At 36.1% G+C, this 15,209-nt stretch overlaps 1 protein-coding gene across 2 annotated transcripts in view; it reads right to left on the minus strand.

Annotated features, from left to right (window-relative positions):
- Positions 1–598: 598 nt before the first annotated feature.
- SLC38A11 (solute carrier family 38 member 11) overlaps positions 599–15,209 on the minus strand; it is a 53,327-nt gene continuing 38,716 nt past the window's right edge. For both annotated transcript variants that reach the window (XM_027590206.2, XM_027590205.2), the window contains 3 exons: positions 14,662–14,774; positions 11,962–12,093; positions 599–3,139 (listed from right to left, as the gene is read on the minus strand). In XM_027590206.2, coding sequence (XP_027446007.1) covers positions 2,846–3,139; positions 11,962–12,093; positions 14,662–14,774 — 539 coding nt within the window. In that variant the 3' untranslated portion in view covers positions 599–2,845. The remainder of the gene's footprint in view (positions 3,140–11,961; positions 12,094–14,661; positions 14,775–15,209) is intronic.

Consider the following 15,209-nt stretch of genomic DNA (forward strand, 5'->3'; position numbering starts at 1 on the left):
TTATGTTATGTTAATCACCATACATTACATCATTAGTTTTTGATGTAGTGTTCCATGATTCATTGTTTGTGTGTAACACCCAGTGCTCCATGCAGAACGTGCCCTCTTTAATACCCATCACCAGGCTAACCCATCCCCTCACCCCCCTCCCTTCTAGAACCCTCAGTTTGTTTCTCAGAATCCATAGTCTCTCATGGTTCGTCTCCCCCTCCGATTTCTGCCCCTTCATTTTTCCCTTCTTATTATCTTCTTCTTTTTTTTAACATATAATGTATTATTTGTTTCAGAGGTACAGGTCTGTGATTCAACAGTCTTACACAATTCACAGCGCTCACCATAGCACATACCCTCCCCAATGTCTATCACCCAGCCTCAGAAATTGGTTTTAAATCCTCAAGTTGCTTTGTTAAGGGCAAGAAGTGGCAGGGAGGGAATGAGTTTCAGTAGAAATCTCTTATTAAATTGAGGCGGAAAATAGATGGGGGCTAGTTCTCGAAGTTTTGCGTGGTGGCGAAATAAAGAGACAGACAAGTATTCTTGCAAAATAGATGTGAGTTTCTAAAATTTATTCTATCATAATTTGAAAGATGTTGGTAATTCATGTAAGGCAGTTTTATTCTACAGTGGATTAGGAATAAAAAAAAAACAGAACAAATATTTATTAGGCGTTAATGTGATACTCGGTTCCTACCAGGAGTTTTTTTTCTTTTGTTTTTTAACCTACTCAAACAGTCAAGGTTAATTTAACTTTTGGTATCTGAAGCAATACCCAAACTACAAGATAATAGATGGTTAAGGGCTAAATTACATTATCCTTGATGTGCTTCTCTTTGTACATTCTTGGAACTCTCATCTCTTGTGATTTTATCTAATAACTATGTAGGTCAGTGTTTCTCAGTCTTGAGTAATGTAGGGATAGACTGCTGCAAAAATTTCTTACATTCCCTCAATATAGAGTGAAAGTATTTTTATTACTATTTTACCAAAACATGTATCAGTCTAAAAATAGGCACAAACCTCTTAACCTTATGATTCTTAAACAACTATAAAAAAACAAATCTACAAATTAAATACAGAAAAGTTATACAGCCAATAGAATTTAAACTAACTGAGGCGCACGGATCATGTTTTATTGAAGCAAAAACATCACACCCTGAGCCCTAGCATGGTTCTGCCTAAGGTGCAGCTTTCTGTGCTGTCAACAGGCCTGTCTTACTGAGTCACATGATGACTCAGCTCTCACCACTTCTTTATTCAAACCACGGTGAAACTAGCCTTTATACACTTCCCGTGGGTTTTTTTTTCTTTTGCCGTGATTTGTACAAACACATCATGTGTGTATTAACTCTGCTTGCGATATTTTCTATTTGGCAACAATTAATACAGTGCTCTCGATTGTCAACTTGAAATACAAATGAAAAGTTGAGAAAATTGGGGGTGATTTGAAGTAGGGTAGCTGTCCAGATGGTCCCAGATTTTCTTGTTATTTTAAAAAGAGCATCAGATGTGAAATCCTCATGAAAGATACTTAAAAAATCCTCATTAAAAAACGGAATGCCACTGTGGTGGACACAGCTGTGCCTACCAGTTCCCCTACAAGGAAGCATGTGGTGCCCCAGCCACCAGAAGACAGCATCCAGTTCTCAGTTCCTTTAGGGTTTGTTCAGCTGCAAAGAGCTGCCAAGGGTTCAGCCTCCACAGGTACCCACATTGAAGGACAGATGGAGGCAGTGGTATTAAAACTTGGCTATTTCACCCAAACAGGGACAACTATGATGGGCCACATATGTTCCAGTCTCCCGTGGACTTGGCTGAGGCTTTGTTGGCCTGCCTTGCCTTGCAGTTCCATCTTGCCCTCTCGATCCTGCTTTCTGCCTCTCTTCCATTAGTGATGATCCTTAATAAATACCCCTCATGCCAAACTCCAACTCAGCGTCTGCTTCTGGAAAATCCAGCCAACAAGCACTCTTGAGAATTTCTCTGAGGATCCCAGAGGAGTGAGAATCCTTCTTCTGGGGCCCTGATTTTTCTTACAAGCTTCTAGTCTCAAAGTTCAGCTTCCGGTTGTGTACTCCCATCAGTACTTGAAATTCAACAGGTCCAAAGCTGACACATAACCCATCTCTTGGGCTTGTGCCTGAGAACAACTTGTGGTTCCCCCCCCTGCTTTATAATTTATTTATTGGCACTACCATTGTATTCCCACAGGATCAGAACTTGAGAGGTAATTTTGATTTTTCATACATCTTGCTCTGTACAGTCTATTATTCATGCTTCTTAACATGGGAAGAACTTTACTCACTTCTCCAGAGATTCACTCCCCTCTAAACAAGGGATCTGCTGAAATTGTAATGGAGACTTTCATTTTTCTCTTGGGATATCTATTCCTTTTAATAGTTTTCAGTTTCCCTTCTCTTCGATTCATAAACTTTAAAAGACACAAAAAAATTTTTCTCATACAGGATACATACACACAAAATTCCAACCCACAATCACCTACTTATTTTGGAGTGCAGTATGTTGGCTCACCTACTGAATAAAAGAATAATGCTTTGAGAGGGTGGCAGCAAGGGCCAAGGGCTTCACTTTTCCTCCTGCAGCTGAGATTAAGGCAGTACAGTCATTAAAACAAAATATTAATTTTGTTTAAAATAAAGCAATAAAACAAAAAAATACATTCAATTTTCTTTTCCTCATTATCTTTTATATTGGACTAATGAGTAAAGGAAACTAAGTCTTGATAAATGCCAAAATAATAATTTTATAATATACAGACTAAAACCTGTGTGAATGTGATGCCGTTTACAAGTCTCTCAAAACATATATACTTTTGAAAGCAGTCAACTCATTGAAAAGTACTGCTGTTTAAAACTGAAAGTTGTGTTGTCAGTTGAAAATGAGAAACTGAGATGTTTGTGAGGGAGAGATTGTCAGCAAAGCAGTAGAACATTTCCCGCCCATGGGTGCAGTCTTGAGGATTTGCGATGGCCATGACTAGTCCAGCAACCATCACCATGACACCGACAGGAAGCATGATACAGGACATAATCTTATCTGAGTGTGTCCTTGGTTCTTCAGACAGTTTCAGATAGCATGCTGATGGAATGATAAAAATTAGTGGAGCGGCACAGAGCACACCCTGCATATTGAAAACAAGAAATAACAATATGTTACCAAATGGAGCATTCTTTGGACTTTTTTTTTTAAGATTTTATTTATCTGACAGAGAGAGACACAGTCGAGAGAGGGAACACAAGCAGGGGGAGCGGGAGAGGGAGCAGCAGGCTCCCCGCTGAACAGAGAGCCCGATGTGGGGCTCGATTCCAGGACCCTGGGATCATGACCTGAGCCAAAAGCAGATGCCTAACGACTGAGCCACCCAGGTGCCCTGGACAGTTTTTGAAATAGATTTACAAAATGTATTTGTCTTTGTACATGTTAAAAGTTAAATAGGTTTAGTTGAATCAACCAAGGGAAAGAAGAATAACCCAATAAAGACTTAGGAATAGGTTTTCCCCTTTCTGATGATATATTTACAAATGATTCGAATAAAATAGTGTATCAGACTTAAGAAAAAAATGATCAGAAAATAATAATTTAGAAAATAAAGCAGAAGGTAAGACCAACTTCTGGCAAACTCTTGAAATGTCCCATATTTTCAGCACATCACATTTTCTTACATTCTTATTTCAAATTGCTGAGTAACTATTATGCTGTTCAAATGGGAGCAGTCTATTTGTCATATATGTACAAGAGGGGACTGACTTCCGGGAAGTGTGTAGGGGATATTATCTTTCCTCTTTCTTGAGTTGGTGTGAAAGTAGGTGCCCCTCTGTATGAGAAATGAAAACTATCACCCCGAGGGCACTTAATATGAAATAGCATTTCATAATCCTCTTTCAAGTAAAACTAAACATGTTAAGTACCCTAGAAAATTGACAGCATAACTATATGACTATGACTCATTCACCTTCACCTATGTTAGCTTATGGATAAGTCCAACCTGAGGGGGCATGTCAGATTGAAAATTATGGGGAATAGTGTTGTCTATTATAAAAATACCAAGAGGGGCACCTGGTGGCTCAGTCAGTTAAGCCTCCACTCTTGATTTTGGCTCAGGTTGTGATCTCACGGTCGTGAGATGGAGCCACATGTCAGTCTCTGCACTCAGCAGGGAGTCTGCTTGAGATTCTCTTTCTCTCTCTCTCTCTGCCCCTCCTCCCACTCAATGCCACGTTGTGTGTGTGCTCTCTTTCTCTCTCTCAAATAAATAAATCCTAACAAAATAAAAAAAATACCAAGAGTTATTGACTTCAAAGAAAAGATACTTTCCCTTTGAGGAAGCTAAATTTGCACTAGACACTGCAAATGATATAATGTTAAAATGTAATGCATTTTAGGCAATATAGTTTTAAAATTATATTAAATGTTAATTATATATTAAAAAAATATAACATACTATTAAAATATATTAAATATAATTGTATAACAAATGACATTCTCTTAAGCCATAAAACATAAGTTTTTAAAAACAGACAATAACAAATGGGATACTGGTTTAAAACTAAAAGCAAGCTTTCCATAAAGTACATGTTTTGCTATATTTCAAAAAGTTATTATGGAAATATGTAAATATACAAAAAGTAGAAAGAATAGTATAATGAAACTCTATACACCTATCACCTAAGGTTTAAATGCTTTTTGACACATTATTTGGTAGATTTCCCCAGGGCAAAATCACAGAAACCTGATTTTGAAGCTGGATGATGTAAAAAACAGATTATAACTTAAAATAGTTTTAAAAGAAATATTTTCTCAATATCATCATTTACTAAAATTACTGTTATACTCAGTGCCATCCTCAGGCCAGGAATATTACAACTATGATTCCAAAAATATAGCTTTTTTAGCTTTTATAAAAATAGAAGTCCAGAGAAATGGCAGTTGGTTGGAATATGTTATGAAATGACTATTGAGGCACTATCTAAAAATTTGGAGAAGAATAAGAGGGACCACACTTTATGGAAAATATGTCTATAGCCAAAGATACGAGTGAGAAAAGAGGTGCTAAAGTGTATTCTCATTTAAAATATATGGAAAATGTAATTTTCCCATTCATGGTATCTGCATACAAATGAATACCTACAAAGGTACACAGATATAAAGAATTAGTTTTCACATGGCAAGAATTGAATGAATTATGGACTCCTTTGTCTCGAAACACTTGAAACTAACAATGTTCTTTTAAGAAAAATACTGTAGAACTCCATCTGTGTTTATAATAATTATTATCCTTTGATTTCTTTGAAAAAATTGTGAAAACAATGAAAAAATAATTAAGATATAAATATATGTATGTGGGTGTGAGGGTGTGTATATGTATAGAGTCTCTTCTCTTTACAGGAACAAACATGTGAAGCTAATTCATCTGGAACTTCAGAGTGTTGAAAGTGCTATCAGGATGAAAACCGCCACCAGCTGCTGCTAAGAAGCTGTCATCAGTCAGCATTTTGGGACACTTCCAAACCTAACTTGCTGGGCAGTCCAAAGCAATGGGTGTTCTGTTTATGCTATAATTCTTAAGAGTTGAGAAAGTAGCAATTAGTGGGAAAACTATATAGCTGATGTTTGTACTGGAAGAAGTCCAGTTGAGTATCTTGTCTAGATAGCAGTTACTTTCTTAATATTTGAAAGCGCAGTCTTGCTAGAGGTTGTTGTTAGGACCCAAGATCATCAGTAGAATGATATAGCAGTTCCTTCTGCTCTTTTTCCTGTAAATTTGTCCTGCTTATTTGATCTACTAAATATAGCCTTGTGTGAGAATACACCACTGGCTTTGGAATAATTTTTGGAATTGCTTGACAGGATGTAAATATCCTTTCATTAAAGGGATAATAAAATATAGCCTTATTTTAAAGGCAGGGCTGCACTGTCCTTTGATAATAATACTGTTGATGCCAGGGCATTCTGCAATTTGCTGTAAGGAAATAACAGAAGGTGTTGAAGATTTTTACTGGCAGTACAAATTGGGAACTTAACTGAATTCTCCTACCAGAATAGAAAACTTCTCAAAGGATACAAGGAAGCTGAAAACTAAACAAAAGAATGCTTATACCTCTTCTAAGTTTCTACTTTGTAATCAGTTTGGATTCATGAAATGTATTCCTGTACCTTAAAGAGAAACTCTAACTCAGGAGGTCTTTGGCAGCTTGGACTATGCCTTGCTCACCCTGATGATGTATCTCTCTATGTGGGCTGGTGCTGGGTAATTGGCTTGCTTGCTTCCTTCTACTTTAAGCTGTGCAGGATGCTTTTTGGGCTGGTTACTCTGGCCACAGGCCCCAGCTGCTTCATCTTTTCTCTTTGTACTGTGAGTAAAAAATGCATAGGGCCCAATTACTGTAGATGCCTTTTTTTTCTATTAGTAACATCAGTGCCCAGATCCTGGATTCTTATACCACGAATGGGACTTCTATTTATTTTATTTGCTTCTAAAATGAATCCTTTAAAATGGAGGGTGTATTTCCTTTGGAAAATATGTCATTGTTGTCTACTGCTATGAAAACAATGAAATAAAAAGGAAGCTAAGCTCTAAATGGGGTTTTGCTTTTTATTAGGTACTAATAAAACTCCAAATAATTTATCCTATATTATTCTAGTTATAGTAAGTAACAGCATTTCCCTAACTTCACAAATTGAAGGTCTGATTCTATTACACATCTCATTAGTGAAGATCATTATTCTACTTAGCGATGATTCAGACACCACAGTAGAAAAGAATTCTTAGAGTACATTGTTAACTGAGATAAAAGCTATTAGTTAAAAATTAATTTAGATGAAAAACTTTCAGTTCCATGTTATTTCATCTCCTGGTATTGATTTTAACTCATTATTAAAGTCTAGCCATATATATTATGGATTACTCTTAACCTCACTTATAGGTAAATTTAATGTAGAGGCTTTTAACCTAAAATTTGGATAGAGAAATGAATCTGCTTATTTTATATAATTTAAAGCCTTTTTTTTGGAAACCTTAGGCTAGCATAATAATAAAAAATGTGGGCTATAGGGGCTGAAAGCCTGTGTTCAAATCTTGATTCTGCCACTTACAGCTAGTGTGAACTATTTAATCACTCTGTGCCTCAGTTTCTTCATCTATAAAACTAATACAGATTAAGGAAGATAACTCATGCAAAACACTTGGCACAGAGTAATCGATACATATTAGCTCACACTGTCATTCTGAAGTGGAACACAGCATGCTTTAGGTACTTTTAAAGTGTTGCATGATCCAGACTACGTTAGTTGCTGAGAGAAATGATGCCTCATCTGGCTCTATTAAACATGACAAATGTCCACAAGAAGGGAGATGAGTAAAGATATGAATATGTTGTTGTGCATGCCAAAAGACTTTTGTTGATTGGAAAAACATATGCTCAGGTGATCTGTAAAAGAATGGAGATCCTATATTTTATTACATTCTCATAAAATGCCCTTAGTGATTCAGCATTTCCATGCAACACCTGTTGCTTATCACAAGTGCGCTCCTTAATCCCCATCACCTGTATAACCCATCCCCCACCTACCTCCCCTCTGGTAATCATCAGTTCTCTATAGTTGAGAGTCTGTTTCTTGGTTTGCCTCCCTCTCTCTTTTTTCTCCCTTTGCTTGTGTGTTTCCTAAATTCTACAAATGAGTGAAATCATATTGTATTTTTCTTTCTCTGACTTACTTCACTTAGCGTAATACTCTCTAGCTCCATCCATGTTGTTACAAATGGCAAGATTTCATTCTTCTTTATGTCTGAGTAATATTCCATTGTGTATGTACGCCACATCTTCTTTATCCATTCACCACTCGATGGACATTTGGGCTGTTTCCATAATTTAGTTATTATAGATAATGCTGCAATAGACATTAGGGTGCCTATATCCCTTTGAATTAGTGTTTTTGTATTCTTTGGGTAAATACCTAGTAGTGCAATTGCTGGGTCTTAGGGTTGTTCTATTTTTAACTTTTTGAGGAACCTCCATACTGTTCTCCAGAATGACTGCACCAGTTTGCATTCCCACCAACAGTGCAAGAGGATTCCCCTTTCTCCATATTCTTGCCAACATCTATTTTTTCTTGTGTTGTTAATTTTAGCCATTCTGGCAGGTGTGAGATGACATCTCATTGAAGTTTTGATTTGTATTTCCCTGATGATGAGTGATGTTGAGCATCTTTTCATATCTCTGTTGGCTCTCTGTATGTCTTCTGCCCATTTTTAAATTGGATTATTCATTTTTGGGGTGTTGAGTTTTATAAGGTCTTTATATATTTTGGATACTGACCCTTTATCAGAGGTCATTTGCAAATATCTTCTCCCATTCCATAGGTTGCCTTTTAGTGTTGTGGATTGTTTCCTTCTCTGTGCAGAAGCTTTTTATTTTGATGTAGTCCCAATAGGTTATTTTTACTTTTGTTTCCCTTGCCTCAGGAGACATATGTAGCAAGAAGTTGCTATGGCTGATGTCAAATGGTTTACTACTGCCTGTGTTCTCCTGTAGGATTTTTACAGTTTCAAGTCTCACATTTAGGTCTTTAATCCATTTTGAAATTATTTTTGTGTTTGATGTAAGGCAATGGCCCAATTTTATTCTTTTGCATGTTGCTATCCACTTTTCCCAACACCATTTGTTGAAGAGACTGTCTTTTCCCATTGGATATTTTTTCCTGCTTTGCCAACAATTAATTGACCAAATAGTTATGGGCTCATTTCTTTAAACCTAGTGTAATTGTCTTGGGTTATTAGATCGTAACAGACAACTTAAAATAAATCTTATTTAATTGTCTTTTTATGAATATCTATGTAACCAGGTTTTTTAAAAGAAGCCTAAGGATCTAGAATCATGTTTTAAATTTTTTAAAATAGTCTTCCACAACCAGCTGAGATCTTGGCTTTATAATAGACATTCACCCAATATTCTCCCCCTTATTATTCTATAATACCAGAATTCTGTCTTTTTAAATTTTTTTTTATTTTTTAAAGATTTTTATTTATTTATTTGACAGAGAGAGACACAGCGAGAGAGGGAACACAAGCAGGGGGAGTGGGAGAGGGAGAAGCATGCTTTCTGCTGAGCGGAGAGCCTGATGGGGGACTTGATCCCAGGACCCTGGGATCATGACCTGAGCCAAAGGCAGACGCTTAACAACTGAGCCACCCAGGCACCCCCAGAATTCTGTCTTAACCACAAAAAACTTTCAACGTAAGTACAATAGGGAATATTTAATGTAATCAAGTGCTTACAATTTTGTTGTGCAAGTGTCAGAGAGATAAGCAATTAACAGAAAGTTAGGGTAATGTTTACAAAAATATATCATTACTAAAAAATAAGCAATATGTATATGCTTGTTTAATTTAAAGGGAATAAAAAATTGTTAGGCTATCAACATGTGGTGAGCTATCAGGCAGCTGATAAACATTTTTTCATATCAAAATTCTACAATATTAAAAAAAAAACAACTAAATATGAACTCAAATGAGACATTTAACAAAGTAAGAAATAACAGATCTGGGAATCTGAGGTTGATCATACCTCAGCACAGATGAAAGATTACTATCATTGTTAATGCCATCAATTTTTGGTAACACCTACTATCCCAGTGCTACACTAAAGGATGTCTTTTATGTCCAGGAACATTGGTAGAAATAGTTCCTGATCTGTGGTCCCAAGGGGCAATTGCCCATGCAGTAATTTTAGCACTGTGTTCTTAGCACTATGCCATATACTGTGGAGGATGGAAGAGGCAGCTAAATATCATTCTTGTCTTCAAAGAACTTACTCTCTGGTAGGGAAGGCAAGCTTATGGACAATCCAGACAGTATATGATACATGATGACAATACGTAAATCAAGTTAGTGCATTAAGGTAGCAGTCATCCACTTACATAGATCAAGGTTGGAATGTGAAATGATTTTGTATGAACCTTCGAGACTTTGGTCTATGCAAAACGGAGAGGTAGGTGAAAGTTACCTTTGATATTTATGCATCTCTCCTATGAACTTTCTTTCCAATGCTGGTGGAATAGATGATTCCCCAGGCTCCTGTGGTTTTGGGAAACAGCCTACTCCCTACTCTTCACATACCCTGCTACGAGGACATCCCCAAGAGTGTATTACTGACTGAATCTATTTTGTCTGGAACTTCAAATCCAGATGGCATCTGGAGGGAATAGTATCTTGGGCACTGACAATAATACCTTCACCTATCCCTCAACTCTCAATGGAGTGAGTAAATAATGACTTGGGATCCCATCTGTAAAAGTCTGCCCTCCCTGTGGTGCATAATTAATAAATGCTAAGTGGTGGGTTTCTGAATAGAAATTCCATAAAGATTGTAGAAGAGTAAGATTAATGACTCTGAAGTGGTAGATCCATTTCTATTCATTTCTCACCAGATGGCATCATTGTCCCAGCTCCACAAAGTAGAACCAAGGAGTCATTCTTGATGTGTCCCTCTATCCCCTTTGTCACAAAATCCTATTGATCTTTTCTCATAAATGTCTTTTGGGAATCCATCTCTCTCCTTTCTTTTCTTCTTGATTTACATAGCAGCTGAACTTTTCATGTTTATTTGTGAGATTGTATGCTCCATGAAAGCATAGATCCTTTCTGATTTCCTCCCATCATTGTATCTCAATTATATAGTAATAATATATACTTGATCAACAAATAAATGAGTTAGAAGTTGCACTAGACCTTAAATCTTTGTAAGATTTGGACAGAAATAAAAGGATAATAATAATTGTAAAAGAATAAACATAAGCCAAAGGATAAAAGAAAGAATTACTATGGCTTACTCATAGGCCACAAATAAGATTGACTAGAGCTAAAGGTGGATTTGGGAAAGTAAATGGTAAATAACTTTCCATAGAAGGCATGGGGTCAGATTATAGAGGGGACAGAGTTTATGCTTGCTCTGGTAGGAAAGTGGAGATTTTTAAGTATTGTCATGATAAACTGGAAGCAGAACTTAAATATGTGCTAGTTGAAACAAAGAGCCAGTATTAATTCAGATGTGATATAACAAGGACTTAGATTTGGGAGAGAGCAGTAGAGATTATGAGGGAAAGTCTATAAAGGGAAACGAAATATTTTAAAGAAAAAGAACTTGGGCTGTGGTAAGTGAATGCGGGGTATGGATATAATTATCTTCATTCACACATATTTAATGAATTCCTCTAGACCTATTTTTATGCAGCAACTTCCAGATCCACTTAATATGTAGCTGTTTTTAGTAATGTTTATGTATTATAGAAAATAAAATATGAAAAAGTGCTCCAAACCAGGGTGTCTCAACCTCAGCACTACAGACATTTTATTTATTTGTTTTTATTTTTATTTTTTTAAAAGATTTTTATTTATTTATTTGACAGAGAGATAGAGAGCGAACACAAGTAGGCAGAGTGGCAGGCAGAGGGAGAGGAAGAAGCAGGCTCTCCTCTGAGCAGGAAGCCAGACGTGGGGCTTGATCCCAGGACCCTGGGATCATGACCTGAGCCGAAGGCAGACGCTTAACCGACCGAGCCACCCAGGCACCCCAGCACCACTGACATTTTAGATTGGATAATTATGATGGGGGCTGTCCTGTGCATGGTAGGGATGTCAGCAGCATCCTCAGCCTTTCCCAATAGATGCCAGTAGCACCCACCTATCCACCTGTGACAACAAAAATGTTCCCTGGGTGAGGAGGAGCAAAATCTCCCCCATGGGAGAACCACTGCTCTAAAAGTAAATAGCCTTATAAAGTACACAAAATCACCATTGTAAGATTTATTACTACATAACAAACGCATTTTCATTTCATTTCAGAAACTGATACCTTTGTTAGGGAAAATACATCCTTCGTTAAATGTAAACATTATTTTTTAAAGGGATTTTCAGAAATGGAGGTGTAAATCTTTAAATATACTTACATTGAGTTCTAAAACTTTTCCAAGGCAATCAATCAGCAATGATGTAAACATGGCTACAGTAATGATAACCACTGTTACAATAATGTGGAGGACCGATGAAAGATTCCCACCAAAAAACACATTGGCAATTACCTGCCAAAGAAACACATTATTTAGAGACGGATTCTCAGAGGCATGCAGGACTTATTAAGAAAGTATGTCATATTATAGCACTTAGGACTGTATAAAACACTACCAGTAAGGCAATCAATCAAATCTTAAGCCATACGAATGTCCTATCTTTTCCAAAGTACTTACACATAGACAAACACACGTTTCAATAACAAGTATTCTTTGCCGAATTATTAGACAGGTAGTATATTATATTACAGACCCAAAACATGGTATATAATGGGTGAAAAAACATATTTCTCAAGTGTAAGAAAGATCTTAGGAAGTTACCTTATAAGGTATTTGAGTCCAACAAGGTCGTCACTAACAGAATCTATGGATGGTATTCAGATTTTTGAATGAGAGGAGATTGGAAAGAGTCAACCAATCTAAGAAAACAAATAGTGATCTGGATAAAAAAGATCAAATAGAATTTAGAACTAGAAGAGCTTTAGTTACCTAGATCCATCTTTCTTGAGTAATCAGCTTTACAGCAATCCTGAAATGTCCTTGTCCTACCTTGGCTAGAGGTAGGGCTTAAAACATGGGTAGGATTTAGAGCAGAATTAGAGACTGAGGCAACAGTGTGAAAAGAGCAAAAGAAGAAAGAAGAACAGGAAAGATACCTATGGAAGACAAGAAAGAGAATATCTGAATAGGGCTGACTCTGCAAGAGAGCCCTGAGACAAGAGATGGAAATGGTAGAAGGTCAGATGCTGGGGGACCTTAATGAAGCCAACCCTCCAAGCTGTTACTTGTCTAACATTCCTAGATAAGTAACATTCCTCACAGACTGGACACTGCCATAGCTCTACTAATAATTACTGGGAATATTAATAACTTTTACTTATTTATGGTTTTACAATTAGTGATGTTTTTTAAATATTTAAAATTCATTCTTATAGAAGCCTCTAATACATGATTATAATAGTAGAAAATCACTGCGTGTGGCAGGCTACTGAGAGATATTCATTAGGGGTATGGACAGGCTTTTTGGCACCCTTTTATGTGGCTGGCTACTTTATCTATGAGTAGAAATGGCTTTGACTGTGTTTATGCTAACTGTGTGTGTGTGTGTGTGTGTGTGTGTGTGTGTGTGTGTGTGTGTAGAAAGGAGAGAAAAAGGAAGTGAATGAGTGAAGTATATTTGAGGTTCCTCTGCCTAGTATTTGCTATCATGGCAGAGACTCTTGCGTCAGTTCTATCTTCCTGTCATGGCAGCTAGAAAGGAAACAAGTTCCAAGAACTAAAGACATAAACTGTGCAGGTGGAGTGACTCAGATTGTCCACAAGCAGTTCACCAGAAGCCACATGAGAATGTAGCATCTGTTACCGCTGACCTACAGATCAGATTTGAACCCAAAGTACTGGGCAGAAGCTAAAATAAAACCAATCACTGCATCTAACAAGAGCAAAACATTTTTCAAGTTTCTTAGATTTGAAAAATCTTCATAAAGTAAATTTCAATCTACTTCTCCCTTATATTCAAGGTGGAGAACTAGTCTGTGAGTTACACATTTGTAAGTGAGGACAAGTGCTAATTGTAAAGGATATACATAGTGCTGAACATTTCCTTATTCCATTTTCCTGAGCAGTTCCTTATCCCCCAGAACTGGCATAAGGTAAGCACTGGTCTTCCTCTAGAAGCCTGCTGATTAGTTAGCGTATTTAAAGCTCTGTAGGCGGTTCACTTCACACATTAGACCCATTCACATGGTGCACTGTGTAAACAGCCTCTAGGAATAGATCCTAAAACTAAGCCCTTTTCAGTGTGATTGCTCAAAGAACCACTGTGAAGCAGGATCATGTTTTTCTGCTGACTGGTACAGTGGATTTTTCGCTGACTGTATGAGGGATTCCCGACAAGCTATCCAGCTTTACAGAAAAAGAATGATTTCTTTTTCATTTAATCGTCCTTTGCAAATCCATACATATAGTACAAGTACATCACAAATACATATATATGTAATATACTATCTTTATTATTTTACATGGTGTAAAAATATATATTTGTATAAATATATAAATAAAATATATCTGTAAACTAGTGGTTTAAATTGAATTTTGGTTTTCCATAGATAATAAGACATTTTAGTTTTTTCAAAATAACAAAACTGATCAAAATCTGTTCAAAGTTGCCTTTAATACACATTGACTTATAAAGCATCTTAGCAAAAGAACGATTTTGTAATACACGTTTTAAATCTTAGTACTTAATTTCTTTGTAAGAATGCTTTTAAGAAAAAAACCACTTAGTTTGGCTCTATTAAAGGCTGGCATTCATTTTGGAATGCAGTTGTATAAATATTTATACTTATGCTAATATAAACTAAACCACCAAACATGATCTTCAAATCCAACTTTTGAAAAAGTAACTTGTAAACATTTGAATATAAATTTATCTTTAAACTGGTTGAAAAAGAGACTTATAAATTATATGACTTACCATGCACTTGTGAATTTACAGATTTAAATTATTTACAAATCTTCCTAAATTAAATGTAGTAGAAGGATCGACTAGGTAAAATGTTGGAAAGGAATTGTGCTTACCTCTCTAGTCACAAAACATTCAATTGGGTACGTTAAAATGACAGTGACTCCATAACAGAACCTTCCGAATGTTACCAAATCATCATTTCTGCAATAGTTTTCAAATAAGTCTCCTGGAGAATAATATAAAATAGATTTATTTCAACTGAATATTTGAGATAAATATCTAACAAATCAGATATTGGATATTTATTGTATAAGTAGAGCTCCATAAACTCCATTTAATTAATAGAATAGACTGCCAAGTCTAAATACAAGGTTTTTTGTTTTCAATAACTATATAATTATGACTGATATTAAAACTAGTACATTTTCCACTTGAAGATGAATTCATCAGTGACAGTTTTTCTCTTATTCTAATTGTTTGTTTTTAGTAGATTTGCCTTAAATTTGTATCAACTTCTGAAAAATACTTTCATCCATTGTCTTCTGACACCTGAACCAACTCCCTAAATTCTTGTGCACTAGCTTTATAAACTTGCTTCTGGTCTTTGTTTCTGGTAAATAAGTGACTTTGTTATTAAAAAAAAAAAGTCTTAAACAGATTT

The sequence above is a fragment of the Zalophus californianus genome, chromosome 3 (genome assembly GCF_009762305.2).
Source record: "Zalophus californianus isolate mZalCal1 chromosome 3, mZalCal1.pri.v2, whole genome shotgun sequence".
Taxonomy (NCBI): domain Eukaryota; kingdom Metazoa; phylum Chordata; class Mammalia; order Carnivora; family Otariidae; genus Zalophus; species Zalophus californianus.